The following is a 17,135-nucleotide window of genomic DNA, read 5'->3' as shown; positions in this document are numbered from 1 at the left end:
TGTGAGGGAGAGATTGGGAAGATTGTGGTTGGAGAGTTGGAGAATAGCCTGAGCAAAAACTTCGCAAGATTCCATCTGAGCCAATAAAACTTAACTGAATGTGGTGATCTGCTTCTCATTCCAGCTATGCTTAAACAGAAGCGCATGTTCCAAGCCATCCTGGACATGAGAGCTTATTCAAAAGTATAAGCAAAGCAAAACAATAATTTTAGGACATGACTCAAGTGATAGAGTTCCTGCCTAGCAAGCTCAAACCTTGAATTCAAAACTACAGTACAGCCAAAATAATAATAATAATAATGCTAAAAGGTTCTTTAAAGGAAGAAAATTACATAAGGAATCTAAAATACAGTAACCTAAAAAGCATTCTGGATTTTGGGGAATGATATGTATTATATGATTACATTATTATTATTATTATTATTATTACATGATAATGACTTTAGGGAAGGAGAACTAAAACTATCCCTATTTGCAGATGATATGATCCCATATTTAAGGGATCCCATAGACTGATTAAAAACTTTGGTAAAGTAGCAGGGCATAAAATCAACCTACAAAAATCAGTAGTTTGTAACCCCTCTGTACAGTATTTTCACAATGAAAAACTTATTAAAAAAAAATAAAGTCACATATGAGGGGAAAAAAATCAGTAGTTTACTGTAAGCTAACAATGGGAAAATTGGACTGTAAAGAGGGAAGCAACTCCATTTGTAATAGACTTTAAAAAAAAAAAAACCCTAGGAATTAACCAAGATGTAAAGACCCTCCACAGTGCAAACTATAAAAACTTTGAAGAAGAAAATCAAAGACATCAGTGGAAAGATTTTCCATGCTCCTGGATTGGCAAAATTAATACTGAGAAATGGTAATACTGCCCAAAGCCATCTACAAATTCAATGCAATACCCGTCAAAATCACATCATTCTTCAATGAGACAGAGAAAGTGAAATTTTCATATAGAATCACAAAAGGCCCTGAATCACAAAAGCAATCCTGAACAAAAAAAAGTTGTGCTGGAGGCAAAACAATATCAAACTTCAACTCTACTACAGAGTGATAGTAATGAAAACAGGTTGATACTGGCATAAAAACAGACTTAAAAATGAATGGAACAGAAGATGCAGAAATAAACCACAGACTTATAGCCATTTAATATTTGATAAGGGAGCTAAAAAACATGGGCTGGAAGAAAGCCTCTTCAACAAATGGTTTGGGGGAAGGGAGATAACACATGCAGAAAATGGAAATTGGATCCCTATCTGTCACCATGTACCAGTATCAATTCAAAATGGAGCAAAGACCTCAATGTAAGATGGGGACTATGAAACTATTACAGGAAGAGGTAGGAGAAACATTAGGACTCCTTGGCACAGGGTAAGAACTAAGTAAAGATACAGAGGTGTAGCAGATCAAAGAAAGACATGATAAACTAGATAACAGCCAACTGAAAAGTTTCTGCATGGCAAAGGACAAACTAACAAGCTAAAAAGATAGCCTACAGAATGGGAGAAGATTTTTGCCAGCTATACATGAAACATTGGCCTAATATCCAGAATACACAGAGCTTTAAAAAATTAAACCTCAAAGAACCAACAACCCAATTAATAAATGGACTAATAAGCTATCTTCTCAGAAGTAAAAATGGCAAATAAATACATGATGCAGTGCTCAACATCTATAGCCATAAAGGAAATGCAAATCAAAACAACACTGAAGGGATCTTGTAGACTTTTCTACCTGAGCTGGCCTCAAATCACAAGTCTCTTAATCTCAGCTTCCTCAAAAACTAGGCTTACTGTGTAAGCCGCTGGCAACTCTCTATATGAATGTGGGAGCATTCATATCCAGCTCATGCTGGAGACTAAACCCAGGACTTTGCACAAACTAAACATTTGCCCTACCAATGAGCCACATTCCCAGCTAGATACTAATTCACATGCATCAAACTATCAAAACTAAAGTCTCAATGTAAAGGTTACACTGGGAAAATGGGAGCCTTTTATAGAATGGTGGCTGGCATAAAAATTGGTTCATTTACTTTGGAAAGAAATTTGGCAAAACTATGTTGAAGTTCCACATGCTGTTATGATTTAGGATTCTAAGAATATATTCTACAGCACCAACTTTTAAAAAAATTATTGTAAAGGTAATGTACAGAGGGGTTACAGTTACATGATTCAGGTATAAGGAGTACATTTCTTTTTAAAAAGTATGATCCCCTTCCTCATTCTCTTCCAGTTTTTCCCCTCCCAACTTCCTTTCCCATTTCCAATATAGTGTCTAGTGGGATTCACTGCTGAATTGGTTCACCCTTTGTCCACCATTTCTGTAGCACAAATTTTAATAGAAATAAATTTGAAACAACTTAAACATCCAACTGCAAAACAGTTGGTAAAATAAACTCCAGGGCTTACTAAATCAAGTAAGTCTGCATGGATTATGTTTAGATATTAAAATCCCAATGAAGAAAGAAAAAGCATACTGTAAGTATGTACAAATTGTGATGCAATTTCTGTAAAGTTTAAAAACAGATCTGGGTGGCATACACATAGAATCCCAGCTAGATAGGCTGCAAGATTGATGGACTAGTTTAAGGATGGATGGGAGCAAAAAAAAAAAAAAACAGCATCCTCTGAAAACAAAACAAAAGTGGTTGAGTGTCAAGGGCCCTGACTTCAAACTCAGTACTGGCAATAACGATGATGATGAAGATGATGATGATAAAAAATAGAACATGGTGGGGCTAGGAAGGTGGTTCAGTGGTAGAGTGCTTGCCTTGCATACATTAGGCCCTGGGTTCGATTCCTCAGCACCACATAAGCAGAAAAATAAGCAGGAAATGGCGCTGTGGCTCAAGTGGTAGAGCACTAGCCTTGAGCTGAAGAGCTGAGGGACAGTGCCCACGTCCAGAGTTCAGGCCCCACGACTAGACACCCCCCCAAAAAAAATAGAATATTGATATACATATTTGGTGATAATGTACAAACTTTCATAGGAGTGATGCAGATGAGCTACAATGACAAGGTTACTTCTAGGAGCAACGTGAGAGGAAAGAATGGAATAGGAAAATGATTTGGAACTAAGTCAGCAATTCTCAAAATACAGCCTGAATTTCCTTGGTGGTAGGGTGAATTGAGAAACTTTCTGAGGATAAAGTCAAAATACAATTAAGATCCTATTTGTCTCCCAAATCTCTCACAAATATACAGTGCACATTTCCCAAAGGTCTAGGCATGTGACATCACAGCAGATGTCAAGCCATATTGTCTCAAGTTCTTTTATCCCTGGCTAGGGCAACTCTTGAGGTTTGTAACATACACTGTCTGCACAGTCCCCTATAAGCTTCCTACAAGACTAAATAAATCAGTTACTTTCTGTGAACTCTATACTACTTGGTTTTTATTCCTTCTTTTGTCCCTCTTGCCTACAATTACTGTCTTTTCCTGGTCATACTTCCTAAAGCACATTGATGTGAGCTTGCTCTTAGAGTCTGTTTCCAGAAAAACCCATCAAAGACAGTACTAGAGTTTTACATAACATGTGCCATGATTTATGCAACCAATTGATAGTAAGAATGTTTATATACTAATTATTCTTAAAATATCCCTATGTTCATGTCTTTACACATGCTGGTTTATTTCACTAAGAAGTAGAAATTCAGTCTTCCCTTTCCTCTGGAAAAGCTCTACTTATTTCTCACAACGCTAACTTTGTACATTCTTTGTACATGCTATCTCTTATGATGTGTTTTGGATCAGTGATTCTCAGAACATAATTTCTATGGGGACGTGATCCTAAACAATTTTCATACATTTGTTATACAGAAGTAAAGAGAAACTGGGTTGAAAAAACACACTATAAAATTAATTTTTATGTATATAAAATGTTTTATAGCCAGGCACTTGTGCCTCACACCTATAATCCTAGCTACTCAGGAGGCTGAGATCTGAGGATCAAGGTTTAAAGCCAGCCTGGGCAGAAATGTCTGTGAGACTCTCATCTCCAATTAATCACTCAGAAAACCGGAAGTGGTGCTGTGGCTCAGCTTGTAGAGTACTGGTCTTGAGGGCTCAGGGACACTGTGCAAGCCCAGAGTTCAAGTCCCACGACTGACCAAAAATAAAAAAGTTTTATAATACTTACTTAGGGGAAAGCACCGGAGGACTGACAAAAGACCGAAGAGCATCTTTCACCATGTCTTGCATGAGATGAGTTCCAAAGACCTTTTTGTTATCCACTAGAAAAGTAGTCTTAAAACAAATGTTATATGTATTAGTAATAATGCTGCCAAAATACAGTGGTCATTACTGAGACATACCACCTGGAAACATTACAGAATGTCAAAATGATTAAGACAGTGGTGAGTGGGTATTTTTCCTCTCTTCCTAATATTAGGAAGAAAATATTTAATCTTTCATCATATTAAGATAATAGCTGTAAGTTTTTTTTAAATATGCCATCTACCAGGTTAAGGAAGTCTTTTTATTTGTATGTTTAAAAATAATAAACAGATACTTAATTCTCTAGATGCTTTTTCTTAAATCTACTGCAACTTCATTGCATGGTTCAAAATTCCAGCTTACATTCCTAGGATAAACCTCACTTGGTCATAAACTCCACTTAGTCCATTTTATGTTTTCATACAATGCTGGGTTTCATTTGCTATTATTTTTCTGAAGATTCTTGTCTGTGTTGGTCTAAAAGTTTCTAATGTTTGTGATGTCAAGTTTGGTTCTTATATCCAGTTAATTTTCTGATTAAAGGTATTTCATTATGATTTAAATTTACTAATGGATATATGGTTATCCAAACTACTTTGGTAAATTTTGGTAGGTTAGTCGGTTAAGAAATAGATCCATTTTATCTAAGAATTAATAGACATAAGAGCTATGTATAGTATTTCCTGGGGCTGGGAAGGTGGCTTAGTGGTAGAGCTTGCCTTGCATGCATGAGGCCCTGGGTTCGATTCCTCAGCACCACATAAGCAAAAAGAAAAAAGCCAGAAGTGGCACTGTGGCTCAAGTGGTAGAGCGCTAGCCTTGAGCTGAAGAGCTGAGGGACAGCACCCAGGCCCAGAGTTCAGGCCCCATGACCGAACCAAAAAAAAAAAGAGCTATGTATAGTATTTCTATATTGTTCTTTTATACACAAGCTCAGTAGTAGTATCACATTTGGGGATGGGGGACTGTATCCAGGGTCCAGTATTTGCTAGATAGAGGGTCTATTTGAATCATGTTCTCAGCCCACTTCTTTTATTCTTGATATTAATAATTTGCATTTTTTTATCCTGTCTAGAAGTCTAGAAGTCTTAGATGTTGCAGCCAAATAACTCACATCCAAATAACTGATATTTTCAAAGAACCAGCTTTTGGGTATTGCAGGTTTTAACCTACTTTTTTATTTCTTATTTTACTAATTTCAGCTCTTTGTTATTTTCTTCTTTCTGCTTGCTTAATTTGTTCCTTTTTCTCATCTCTTAAGGTGGAAGCTTAAGTTATTAATGTAAAATGTTTCTCTTTCTCTATGTGATCATTTAATGTTACAAATTTTGAGTTAAGAACTACTACATAGCTTGGATACTCCATCTCCAAATAACCAGCAAAAAGTCAGGCTGGAGGCATGCCTTAGTACCATGGTAGATCTACAGTCAAGCAAGCAAGCCTGATCAAATGTGAAGCCCTGAGTTCACCTAAGAAACTAACTCAAGAATTGCTTTAGTTTTGTCTTACCGAATTTGTATATTTTCACTGTTATTCAATTCAAAATGTTTTCTTTTCCCCCAAGCTGGTCTCAATCTCATGATCCTCCTACCTCATCCTCCTTGTTGATTACTAGCAAGCACCAACATGGCTAGCCTATTTTTTGTTGTTGTTGTTGTTAATGCTAGTAGTGGATCTTGAACTCAGGGCATCACCCAATTGCTTAGCTTTTTTTATTTCCTGGTCCTGGACTTGAACTAAGGCCTGGGAGCTATCCTTGAGCTTTTATGCTCAAGACTAGTGCTCTACCATTTTGAACCACAGTGTCATTTTTGGCTTTGAGATAAATTTTAGATAATTGGAAATAAGAGTTTCATGAATTTTCCTGCCAGGGCTGTTTTGAACCATGATCTTCAGATCTCAGCCTCCTGTGCAGCTAGGATTACAGATATGAGCCACCGATGCCGGGCTGCTTAGCTTTTTTATTCATGGTGTGGTGCTTTACTACTTGAGTCACATCTGGCCTTTGGGCTGGGTAGTTGGGGATAAAAGTCTCACGATTTTCCTGCCTATTCTGCCTATGGGCCACAATCATCTCAGCCTCATGAGTAGCTAGAATTATAGATGTAAACTGTCTTCCTCTTCACTAGGCATGGTGGTATACCTGTCAATTCAGCTATGGTAGAAATTATAAATAAGATTGTGGTTCAAGTCCATCTGAGGAAAAAGATCCTATTTTTTTAAAAAATGACAAGATCAAAAAAGGTTGTGAGTTTAACCAAGGGTGCCTATGAAGCGTAAGAACTTGAGGTCAAACCCCAAAATCATTAAAAAAACAAAAAAAAAAAACAAGTGCAGAACATCCTTTAAAAGCATCTGCCTTTTGCTCATCAATCAATAAAATAATATCAATTGTCAGACATCAATGGCTTGGGCCTATAATCTTAGCTACAAAGGAGGCTGAGATCTAAGGATTGTAATTTAAACCAGCCTAGGCAGTAAAGTCCATGACACTTTTTTTTTTTTTGGTCAGTCGTGGTTGAACTCTGGGCCTGGGAGCTAGCGGTCCCCCAGCTCTTCAACTCAAGGCAAGCACTCTATCACTTGAGCCACAGAGCCATTTCTGTTTTTCTGGTGGTTTATTGGAGACAAGAGTTTCATAGACTTTCCTGCCTGGGCTGGCTTTGAACCTCGATCCTCAGACCTCAGCCTCTTGAGTAGCTAGTAACTAGGATTACAAGCATGAGCCACCAGCGCTTGGCCCCAAGACACTCTTATCTCCACCTAACAATCAAAACAAAAACAGGCAGTAAAGCAGTGACTCAAGTGGTACAGCACTAGCCTTGATTTAAAAAGTTCAAGGACAGCCTCCCATAACCCAAGTTTAAGCCCTAGGACCAGCAAAAAAAAAACAACCTGACAATACAATATAATTTACTGTTTTAAGTATTTTGATACTAAAGTAGAACTTACTTGTAACAGAGACCTTGAAAGAACACATGGTGACTGTTCACTAAACTCACAGAAAAAATCCTGATACATGAAAAAAAAAAAGTCATTTGAATGAAAGGTAGACATGTTTTCATATGAGTCTAATTTTTGAAAATGACATAGTATAGAAAATATGGCAAATAGTGAAAGTTACTTCTACAGCAATTGCCTATAACAAATAGACAATAACTAATTTTAGAGCCTACATTTTAAAAAATACTGCTCAATAACAGGACACAATGCATTATGAAAACAGTAATAGCAAAACTTCAGTTTCTATTTCAGAAAACTCAATCTTGAGTAACCATGTCAATTCCAATAGAATCATGTTATATTCACTACTGTATTACTGACTATTGTCAGAAACTATCTTTGGGTGAAGACAAAAGGATATAGGTTTGCATAAGGCAAAAGGATACTTTGTCTCAACTTTACTAAGACTTTTAGGTCTGATCCTCTTTGAGAATTCCTTCCTTCCTTCAGTGACTAGCACCAGAGGCACCAAGGCAGAAACATCAAGATCTTGTTGAGCTCCTTTGCCAACTCGATATTTAATTCGTCACCAATATTTTACCCATTTAGCTACCTCACATTATCAATCTCCTATTATTTTATTCCAAGTTACCATTATTTCCTCATTGGAGTATACTAACAGTTTCTTAATTTGTTTTCTGTGTTTATTCTGATTGCTTCCAATCTTTTCTCTACAATGCAGCCATTGTATCTTTCCAAACTCAAGGATTTGTCTGTCTACTTGGGCTGGCAAATGTGAGATCCTTAGTTTTCAGTCTCCAGAAAAAGCATGAGCCACTGGTGCCCAGCTCATCACAATTCTTACACTAGTACAAAGCTAAAAACCATGTCTTTCTCAACTTGAAATCTAAACTGAGAATTTACAATCCAGAAGTGATTATGAATTTTAATTCAAAGGTCTTTTGCTGGTCTGTAACTAGTAATTACAATTAGTAGTTCAATTATATTACTATCTGGTATCTAATGAAATATATCCAAAAGCTACAGATAAAGCCTCAGTTACCTACTGGTTAGAACAAAGGTCAATTCCCTAGATTCCTAGGATGGGCCATAATCTCAGATCCCCACATGAATTGGTGAAAATGACTGGCGAAATATCAGCTTTTTGTACCACGAGCTTATCAAGACCCAAGTCAGCCCTGCTGCTTGTTTTATTAACAACAACAATAACAATTTAACTACCAAGAATAGAACAGAAATGTCATTAAAACAATAGCATATTGTTTTAAATCGTATATTTAAATACTTAATATTTTATATTGTTTTAAATAGAAATTGCTTTAAAACAATAGTATATTAAAAGCATATCACCTTATAGTCTATAAAATAAAATAGGTTGCTTATACTTTAAGACCTTACAATCTGAAAAACACAAATACATATCCATATAACTGGGATCAGAAAAGCAGATACAAAAGCATGAGTAAAATCTCTATTCTAATTCCAGATATGAGATATCAAATATGGTTATATACTGTCTTAGTTTGCTTAGCTAGAAAATGAACTGCAAAATAAATTATTTTATGGCTATCATCCTTTTAACTTTAAAATTCTATTATTCTAATGAGTAAAAGCAAGCACAACTCAAAGTAACAGAGGCATTATCAATAAGAATTTCTCTAGGGAACAAAAGCTAAAGTTGGGCTTGAATGACAAAGAATGAAAGACAAAGTCATCACAAAAAAAATATAAGCAAAGGTACCAATCTTACATCCCAGAGACTGAACTAATGTAAGAAATATAAGCTAGATACTTGTTATCTCAATGAACACAGATACAATGGCAACTGCAACCAAAAGAGGCTTCAGAAACAAAATGACATGAGGATATAAATACATACATACATACATGCACACGCACGCATCCACACACACACACACACACACACACACACACACACACACACGCATCCACACACAGAGATTTTCTCTCATTCATACAAAAGTTCTTGAAGACAAAACAGAGTTCAAATCTTATTCTTAAAATCCAAATGAACCACCCAATCTCTAAACTCTAGCTTCTTAAAAAATGTATGTATGTACAAGCTGGGCACCGGTGGCACACGCCTGTAATCCTAACTACTCAGGAAGCTGAGATCTAAGGATCACAGTTCAAAGCTTGCCCAGGCAGGAAAGTCTGTGAGATTCTTATCTCCAATTAACCACCAGAAAAGCCAAAGTGGTGCTGTGGCTCAAAAGGTAAAGCAGCTTGCCTTGAGCTGAAGAGCTGAGGACAGTGCCCAGGCCCAGATTTCAAGCTCTACAACTGACCAAAAAAAAAAAAAAAATTGTATGGTATTTTCTAGCTATTAGAAAAAAAGATGCAGTAGGATTTATTCTTGGGATGGCCAATCTCTAAGAAATGATAAATCATTCTGTAATCAAACCAAAGATATATTTAACAATAGATTTATACCTACCAGGATACAATGTAAATTTGTTAAGTTCACAACCTCACATACAGTTTTTATTCTATCTATTAGTCTTGCAAAATAGTTAACCATTTCTTCTCTTTTAATTATTTTTGCGTATCGAGGGAAAGTGGGTGGAAGTAGCCTCTGGTTCACAAGGGGCTCAAAACCCATCATAATTGGATGATCTAAACAAAAAAAAAAGAAAAAGGTAAGATTTTTAAAGTTTCTCTAAATTTTAAACTGCAAATGCTATTAAATATGAAGTGAAAAATACCAGTTTCAAAGGCATCTCAATTCCAATCTCAGTCCTAAAAACCAATTTTCACTTTATAATTTATATATACACTCATATGCACATATATAGACACATGCACACACACATATTTTTAAAAAATGAGATAAACAGATTTACTAACTTCCAAATAGTATTTTCTAGTTACATAATGGTAATTGTGGAGATGGGAGGGGGATTCTACCTAAAAATGAACTCCAAGCCAAGAATGTGGTAATACAGGACAGATAAAATCTCAAGTGGAAATGCTACATGAAACCATAAGATTTTAAGAAAGGTAAAATGGGAACATACTACTGTAGACCTCTTTCCTCTCAATTACCAAATAGTGGAATCAATTCAAATGTAACTACATAATGACCCAGAATAACACAGAATATCAGCCCCTAGAGAAGTCTTGCAAGGATATGGTACTGAGAAGTAATTATAGAAATCCATGATGTTTCAAAGACAATATTACCATAGATCCAAGAGTGAACAACCTTTCTCCCTGTTTCTGTTCCCTCCCCACCCTACCAGGGTAAGCCTTTTTGCTTATAGTTGGTGCTCTACTCTTCAAGCCATGCCTCCAGTTCTAGCTTTTTGGTGGTTACTTACAGATAAGAAGTTTCGAGGATTTGTCTGTCTGCCTGGGCTGGCAAATTTCAGATCCTCAGATCTCAGCCTCCTTAGTAGCTTATAAATAGATTAGAAGCATGAGCCACTGGTGCCCCCCTCATCACAAGTCTTACATTAGTACAAAGCTACAAGCCATGTCTTTCTCAACTTGAAATCTAAACTGAGAATGTACAGCCCAGAAGAAGTGATTATGAATTTTAATTCAAAGTTCTGCTGGTCTGCAAACAGAGAACAAGTTGGTTGTCACTGGCTTTGCCTACCCATTATGTGATGATAGCTTAGTCACTGTCTTTTCTAGTCTCTAAAATTTTGCTCTAACCTCCTTTACCTAGCCTTTTCTTCTACATCAGTTATGTAATCTTAAAAAAATGACTTCATTGTATTGAGTTTCAAAAAATAAGCGCAGCTGTTTAATTTTCCAACATTACTTTTTTCTAATTCTTCCTTAATGGTTGCCACCTTTACCACAAACATCTACTTCAATTACACACTTTTCATTTTTCAAAAAAATGATTGGCTGAGGCTGGGAAGGTAGCTTAGAGGTACAGTGCTTGCCTTGCGTGCATGAGGCCCTGGGTTTGATTCCTCAACACCACATAAGCAGAAAAAGCCAGAAGTGGCGCTGTGGCTCAAGTAGAGAACTAGCCTTGAGCTGAAGAGCTGAGGGACAGCTCCCAGGCCCAGAGTTCAAGCCCCACGACCAAAAAAAAAAAAAAAAAAAGATAGGTTATCTTAACATATAAGACTTGAAAATATACACCAAAACATCTGTCACTATGAGGCTATAAATTTAAATTTTTAATTTCCATTAGCAACAGCTAAAGAAGCTCAAAATCTATAAACTAAACCAAATAGGTAATTATGATAGAACATAGGACAAGTAAGACCTGGGAAATCCTAGTAGATTTTTGTGTTTTGTTTCTTTTGACATAGAATCTCACTAGGTAGCTCCCAAGAATTCAAAATCTTCCTGCCACTTTAGTGAGAAGATTTATGGCATAAGCAGGCATCACCACATAAAGCTGTGAAGCTCCAATGTCTTACTTGAAAAGATGATGTGAATGTTAAAGGACTGACTAAAAATTTAAAAGACATATTAAAAGTAAAGACAGCCAGGTCCCAGTGGCTCATGCCTATAATCCTAACTACTCAGAAGGCTGAGATCTGAGGATCATAGTTCAAAGCCAGACTCTTATTCCCAATTAGCCACCAGAAAATTGGAAGTGATGCTGTGGCCCAAGTGGTAGAGCCCTACCCTTGAGCTGAAGAGCTGAAGGACAGCGCCCAGGCCCAGTGTTCAAGCCCCATGACCAAAGAAAAAGACAGATTACAGAAAGGCAAAGAGCAATTATCTGCTTCCATGTATTTTTTCCCTTGCTTGTTCAACAAAGATACAACCAAAATTTCTGAATCCAGCAATCACATCCATCCTTTCAATTTCAGTATGTACTAAATATGAAAACGACTCCAAAATCAGTTCTTACATCAATTTTCCACAGCCAAATATTTACTAGTGGCCTGCTGTAAACCATCATGTTAAAACAAAATTCCCACTCAGTTCTAAACTGCCCTCCTATCTCATATCTATCTGTTCTCCTACCTCTTTATCTGCATAAAAAGATTAACATTCATCGAATAAATCCACCAGTAAGTAATTTCTGGATCTAGTTTAATTCTTCCTATTCTCTCCCTCAACACCATTAAGTCCTACCCCATGCATATCTTTTTAATGAGCAGCTTTTAACCAATGCTTTCATGTTCTCCACAACCATTTTGTCAGTAGTTGAAGTTATACTACTGTGAAGGTAATCTCAGAGGAAAATAATCTGTATTGCTGTTTTTTCCTTATTCTTCTCAAAATATACATTAGAATGTCATTAAAAACTTTTTTAAAAAATTCTGGACTGTCCTTTAGCTTTTGCACTCAAGGCTGGTGCTCTACCTTTGACCTATAGTTCCACTTCTAGCTTTTTAGTGGCTAATTGGAGATAAAGTGTCATAGACTTTCTGGCCCAGGTTGACTTCAAATCTTGATCCTCAGATTTGGAGTAGCTAGAATTACAGGTGTGAGCTGTAGAATAATCCTGAGTAGCAAAGATTACAAGCATGAGCCACTGGCACACAGTTTTATCTAGGTTTTTCTTTTTTTTTGGGGGGGGGCGGTAGTGGGGTCTGAACTCTGGGCCTGGGCACTGTCCCTCAGCTCTTCAGCTCAAGGCTAGCACTCTACCACTTGAGCCACGGCGCCACTTCTGGTTTTTTTTCTTTTTGCTTATGTGGTGCTGAGGAATCGAACCCAGGGCCTCAGGCATGCAAGGCAAGCCCTCTACCACTGAGCCACCTTCCCAGCCCCTTATCTAGGTTTTTAATCTACCTACTTTTTTCTTTTAATTGCTAGGAAATAATTAAAAGTAAACTAGGCTTAAAAGTCTTCAAAAAGCCAGGCGCTGGTGGCTCATGCCTATAATCCTAGCTACTCAAGAGGCTGAGATCTGAGGATCGCAGTTCAAAGCCAGCCCCGGCAGGAAAGTCCATGTAACTCTTATCTCCAATAAACCACCAGAAAACCGGAAGTGGCACTGTAGCTCAAGTAGTAGAGTGCTAGCCTTGAGCTGAAGAGCTGAGTGAGGGACAGAGCTCAGGCCCACAGTTAAAGGCCCACAACCGACAAAAAAAAAAGTCTTAGAAAAATAATAAGATTCTCTAAATTTATAATTGCACTTGTTTAGGAATAAACAAGTTACCTTAGGAATAAGGTAATTAATTTTACAAAACCAATTTTTCTGAGGCTTATCAGTATACAAGCAGAAAAATATATGCACAGGGAAATTTTTAAGACTGTGTTGAAATACAACAAACTATAAGATATAGCTATTAATGAGCCTTTGGAAATTATTCTCTTCAGATAATCAGTGGGGCTAACTGCAGATACAGAAAAGGGCAGCCAACTAGGACTCTGCAGCTGTCAGATTTGAGGGCCCAACTTCTAAATCTGCAAGTACATTTTCCTTCCTTGATTCTCCACATTATTGGAATTGGTGGGAGGGAGTCAGGTGAACAGTCCAATAGTTCAAGTAGAGAGGCAAGGACCTTTCTCTGCTGCCTCCAGGAACCTGAGTTAGGAACCTGGATCTGTCCTCTTAGCTCTGGAAGCTTAGGCTGCCTGAGAAGTAGAACAGAGACTGCCTGCCTGCTCTTTGGCTGCATAAAGGTGATGCTGGCAGCCAGGCACACTACAGAAGGCCTCAGCACTGGGAAATGATTGATTCCTTCTCTCCTCCCCAGGTTTGTGACCCATTTATTTATTTATTTATTATCTATTTATTTGCCAGTCCTGGGGTTTGAACTCAGAGCCTTGGCATTGTCCCTGAGCTTCTTTTGCTCAAGGCTAGCACTCTACCACCTGAGTCACAATGCCAGTTTTTTCTGTTTATGTGGTACTGAAGAATCAAACCTAAGGTTTCACGCACGCATGCTAGGCAAGCGCTCTACTTCTAAGCTACACTCCCAGGCCTCTCATCCTTTTCTTAATGGATGTTTTTAATTAGTATGCTAACATTTTACATCCCCAAGTTTAATTTTCTGAATAATTATTTCTAGTAACCCTGAAATTCTCTTCCCATGTCAGATATGTGACTGTTCTTGCCTTTGCCTCATAATAAAATGTAAATAAAGGCTGCTGAGAACTTAAGAAAAAAAAAAAGAAATATCAAAATCTGTAAAATGTGGCATACTTCTGCAATGCAAATTTAATATCCTTTGACATAAACCAACAAATTATTCTGCTGTAGTCACAGTAGTTTTCATAAAAGTAGCCTGTACTAGATTACAAAGTGAGAGTTGTGATTTTTTATCTCCCTCTTTAACATAAACTGCAGGCTGCAAGACATACAATCCTTTCTTTTCTTTTTAAATGTTCCATGGTTATAAAATACCAACTTGTCATTCAACCTCATAAAGATTTTTTCCCCCTCAGGGGGAAAAAAAAGAAATGTTCATGAATAATACAAATGCTGTACAATTACTAGAGAATACTGATTTCCTAACCCATATTACCTGTGGATTGGTCCGCTACCTAACTGTTGGAAGAGAAGGACTCAAAATCATGTGGGAAGTCAAACACAAAAATAATCACAATGCAATGTTATGACAGAGCCACATATAAGTTCAATAAAAACAGAAAAGGAATGTCTAGGCCTAATTAGTAGAGTCAGGACTGAATGTAATTTAGGTAATTTCTCAAAGGAATAGGAAGGTGAGATGATTCAAAAAGAAATTATTGCTAACATCAAAACACGAATACAAGACAGAGTATATACATACATTCCAAATAAGATATAGAATATGGCCAAGTTTTAGAATACTACTTTCTACCAAGAACGAATTTACAAAGTTGTTCCAAATAAACTTAACAAAGAGGTTCTAAAAACATTCCAGGGTTCAGAGTAACCGAGGTTAGGTAAAATTTCATAACAAACCTAACAAGTTAGAGTGAGGAACAAAAAAGGAATGGAACAAAATGGTCAATTACCTCCTTTTGTAGTGTCATTCTGGGCTTGGATGCCATGATGTAATGAATTATGAATGGCAGACAGAAGATCTGCTGCTTGAACCATCAATTTCTGAGCTTCTGTAACAGCACTGGTCTAGCAAAAAAATCACCATAAACATTTCTACATATTCTTCAGTGAAAGATACATTAAATAGGAAAATCCTATAAACAGTAATGAAATTAAATGCATACTGCAATGATACTGGTTTTCACAAATTATTCACTTAATGTAGGATGCCCAGATCCTAATAAAATAAAAAAGCTTTATCTCAAATCTATGTCTTACAGGATTGAAAAAACAAACAAACAAACAGGATCCAGCCAAATGCAGGTGATCCATTCCTATAATTCTAGCTACTCAGGAGCTGGGATCATGGTTTCCAGCCAACCTGGGCAGGAAAGTCCATGAAACCCTTATCTACAATTAACTACCTCCCCCTCCTACCCACCCCCCAAAAAAGCTGCAGTGGAGCTTTAGCTCAGATGGTAAAGCACTAGCCTTGAACAAAGAAGCTCAGGAACAGCACCCAGGCCCTGAGTTCAAGTGACAGGTCTAAGCCCCAGGAGGAGCACCAAAAAACCAAAACCAAAACAAACAAAAAATAGGATCACAGCTACTCACAGCTACCTGAGCAAAGTTAGCAGACGATCCTATCTGAAAAAAAGGGGCAAGAACAGAGAAGGGGCTCAAGCTATAAAGTGCTTTTTCTAGCAAGCAGTAGGCTCTGGTATTACCAAGAAAGAAAAAAAGAAAAAAAAATTCTGGCTTATTGTACTAGTGTTACTTTTTAAAATAAAAGCCAGAGATGCAACCAAGGGAAAATTTGCCACAAAACTAAGTCATTGGGGTGGAAGAGTCAAGAAAAGAAAATACAGACATGTAGAAGTTAGGAATGCCTGGTTTTCCACATATAAACTATTGACTTATATTAATGCAAACATAACTAAAGAAACACATTCACCATCTAGAGCTTGCTTTTTGTTCTATGCAAACCAACATTTACCTAAAGGGAAAAAAAACCTATATAAAATTCTCATTTTTTACTTTCTTCCTTACAATACAAAATGTAACAAGCCACAAAGTGATTTATATCAACAACAGACACACTATATTACGTGTTAGAATGTAAAATTCAAGTGACCTCCAAAGAATATCATTAGAGTTACTCCAGCATAAATATTCCAAATGTTGGGTAGTATATACTTGGAGGAATACTTATTAGAAAAGTCTCAGAAGTGCTTCAATACAAAGTTCCAACCAAAAATCACTGACAGATAAATTATAGTAAATGTTCTTACCTCTTTCTTAGTAAATGCTATAAGAACTGTTAGTAACACCCGAGTAAATTTCACTCTGCTGAAGACAGCTAAACATTGCTGGTGCTAAAAAAAAAAAAAAAAAAGCAAGAGAGAATTAAAAGCTGAAACAGGCAAAGCCTGTCAAAGTCATCTCATTTTAAAATATTTTATTTTCTAAATCTCAATGTTAATGACTTACAACAGAACACTCCTTCACTGAGATTTTTAAATGACTGACAAATGAGTTAAAGAAAATATAATAAAACAAAGCCTATTCTTTTGAAACAAAAATGTTGCTATGTCAGGGCTGGGAAGGTGGCTCAGTGGTAAAGCGCTTGCCTTGCATGCATGAGGCCTTGGGTTCCATTCCCCAGCACCACATAAGCAAAAAGAAAAAAAGCCAGAAGTGGCGCTGTGGCTCAAGTGGTAGAGCACAAGCCTTGAGCTGAAGAGCTGAAGGACAGCGCCCAGGCCCAGAGTTCAAGCCCCACGACCGGATCCACCCCACCAAAAGAAAACAAAAAAATGTTGCTATACCTATGAGGTTGAGTTTTTTCTCCAAAGTCAAACATTACATTTTCATATCAAAAGAGGATTTAATTAGCAATTCTAAAAGGATTGCTTAAAAAATTCTATAAGCACAATAAAAAAGTTAGGATCTCCATAAACAGGTTTTTATTTTATTTTTTTGTTGGTTATGGGACTTGAACTGGGAGCCTGGGCACACTATCCCTG

The 17,135-nt window shown here is 36.9% G+C and overlaps 1 protein-coding gene across 1 annotated transcript in view; it reads right to left on the bottom strand.

The window, feature by feature from the left end:
- LOC105996843 (N-alpha-acetyltransferase 35, NatC auxiliary subunit) overlaps positions 1–17,135 on the bottom strand; it is an 82,395-nt gene that overhangs the window by 15,720 nt on the left and 49,540 nt on the right. The window contains exons 10-14 of the mRNA XM_013031076.1: positions 16,401–16,484; positions 15,081–15,195; positions 9,646–9,824; positions 7,176–7,235; positions 4,147–4,253 (exon numbers count right to left, since the gene is read on the bottom strand). Of these exons, the coding sequence (XP_012886530.1) occupies positions 4,147–4,253; positions 7,176–7,235; positions 9,646–9,824; positions 15,081–15,195; positions 16,401–16,484 (545 nt within the window). The remainder of the gene's footprint in view (positions 1–4,146; positions 4,254–7,175; positions 7,236–9,645; positions 9,825–15,080; positions 15,196–16,400; positions 16,485–17,135) is intronic.

Source organism: Dipodomys ordii, unplaced genomic scaffold, assembly GCF_000151885.1.
Source record: "Dipodomys ordii isolate 6190 unplaced genomic scaffold, Dord_2.0 Scaffold137, whole genome shotgun sequence".
Classification (NCBI taxonomy): domain Eukaryota; kingdom Metazoa; phylum Chordata; class Mammalia; order Rodentia; family Heteromyidae; genus Dipodomys; species Dipodomys ordii.
The sequence above is the reverse complement of the archived record's forward strand: the minus strand, read 5'-3'. Positions and strand labels throughout refer to the sequence as shown.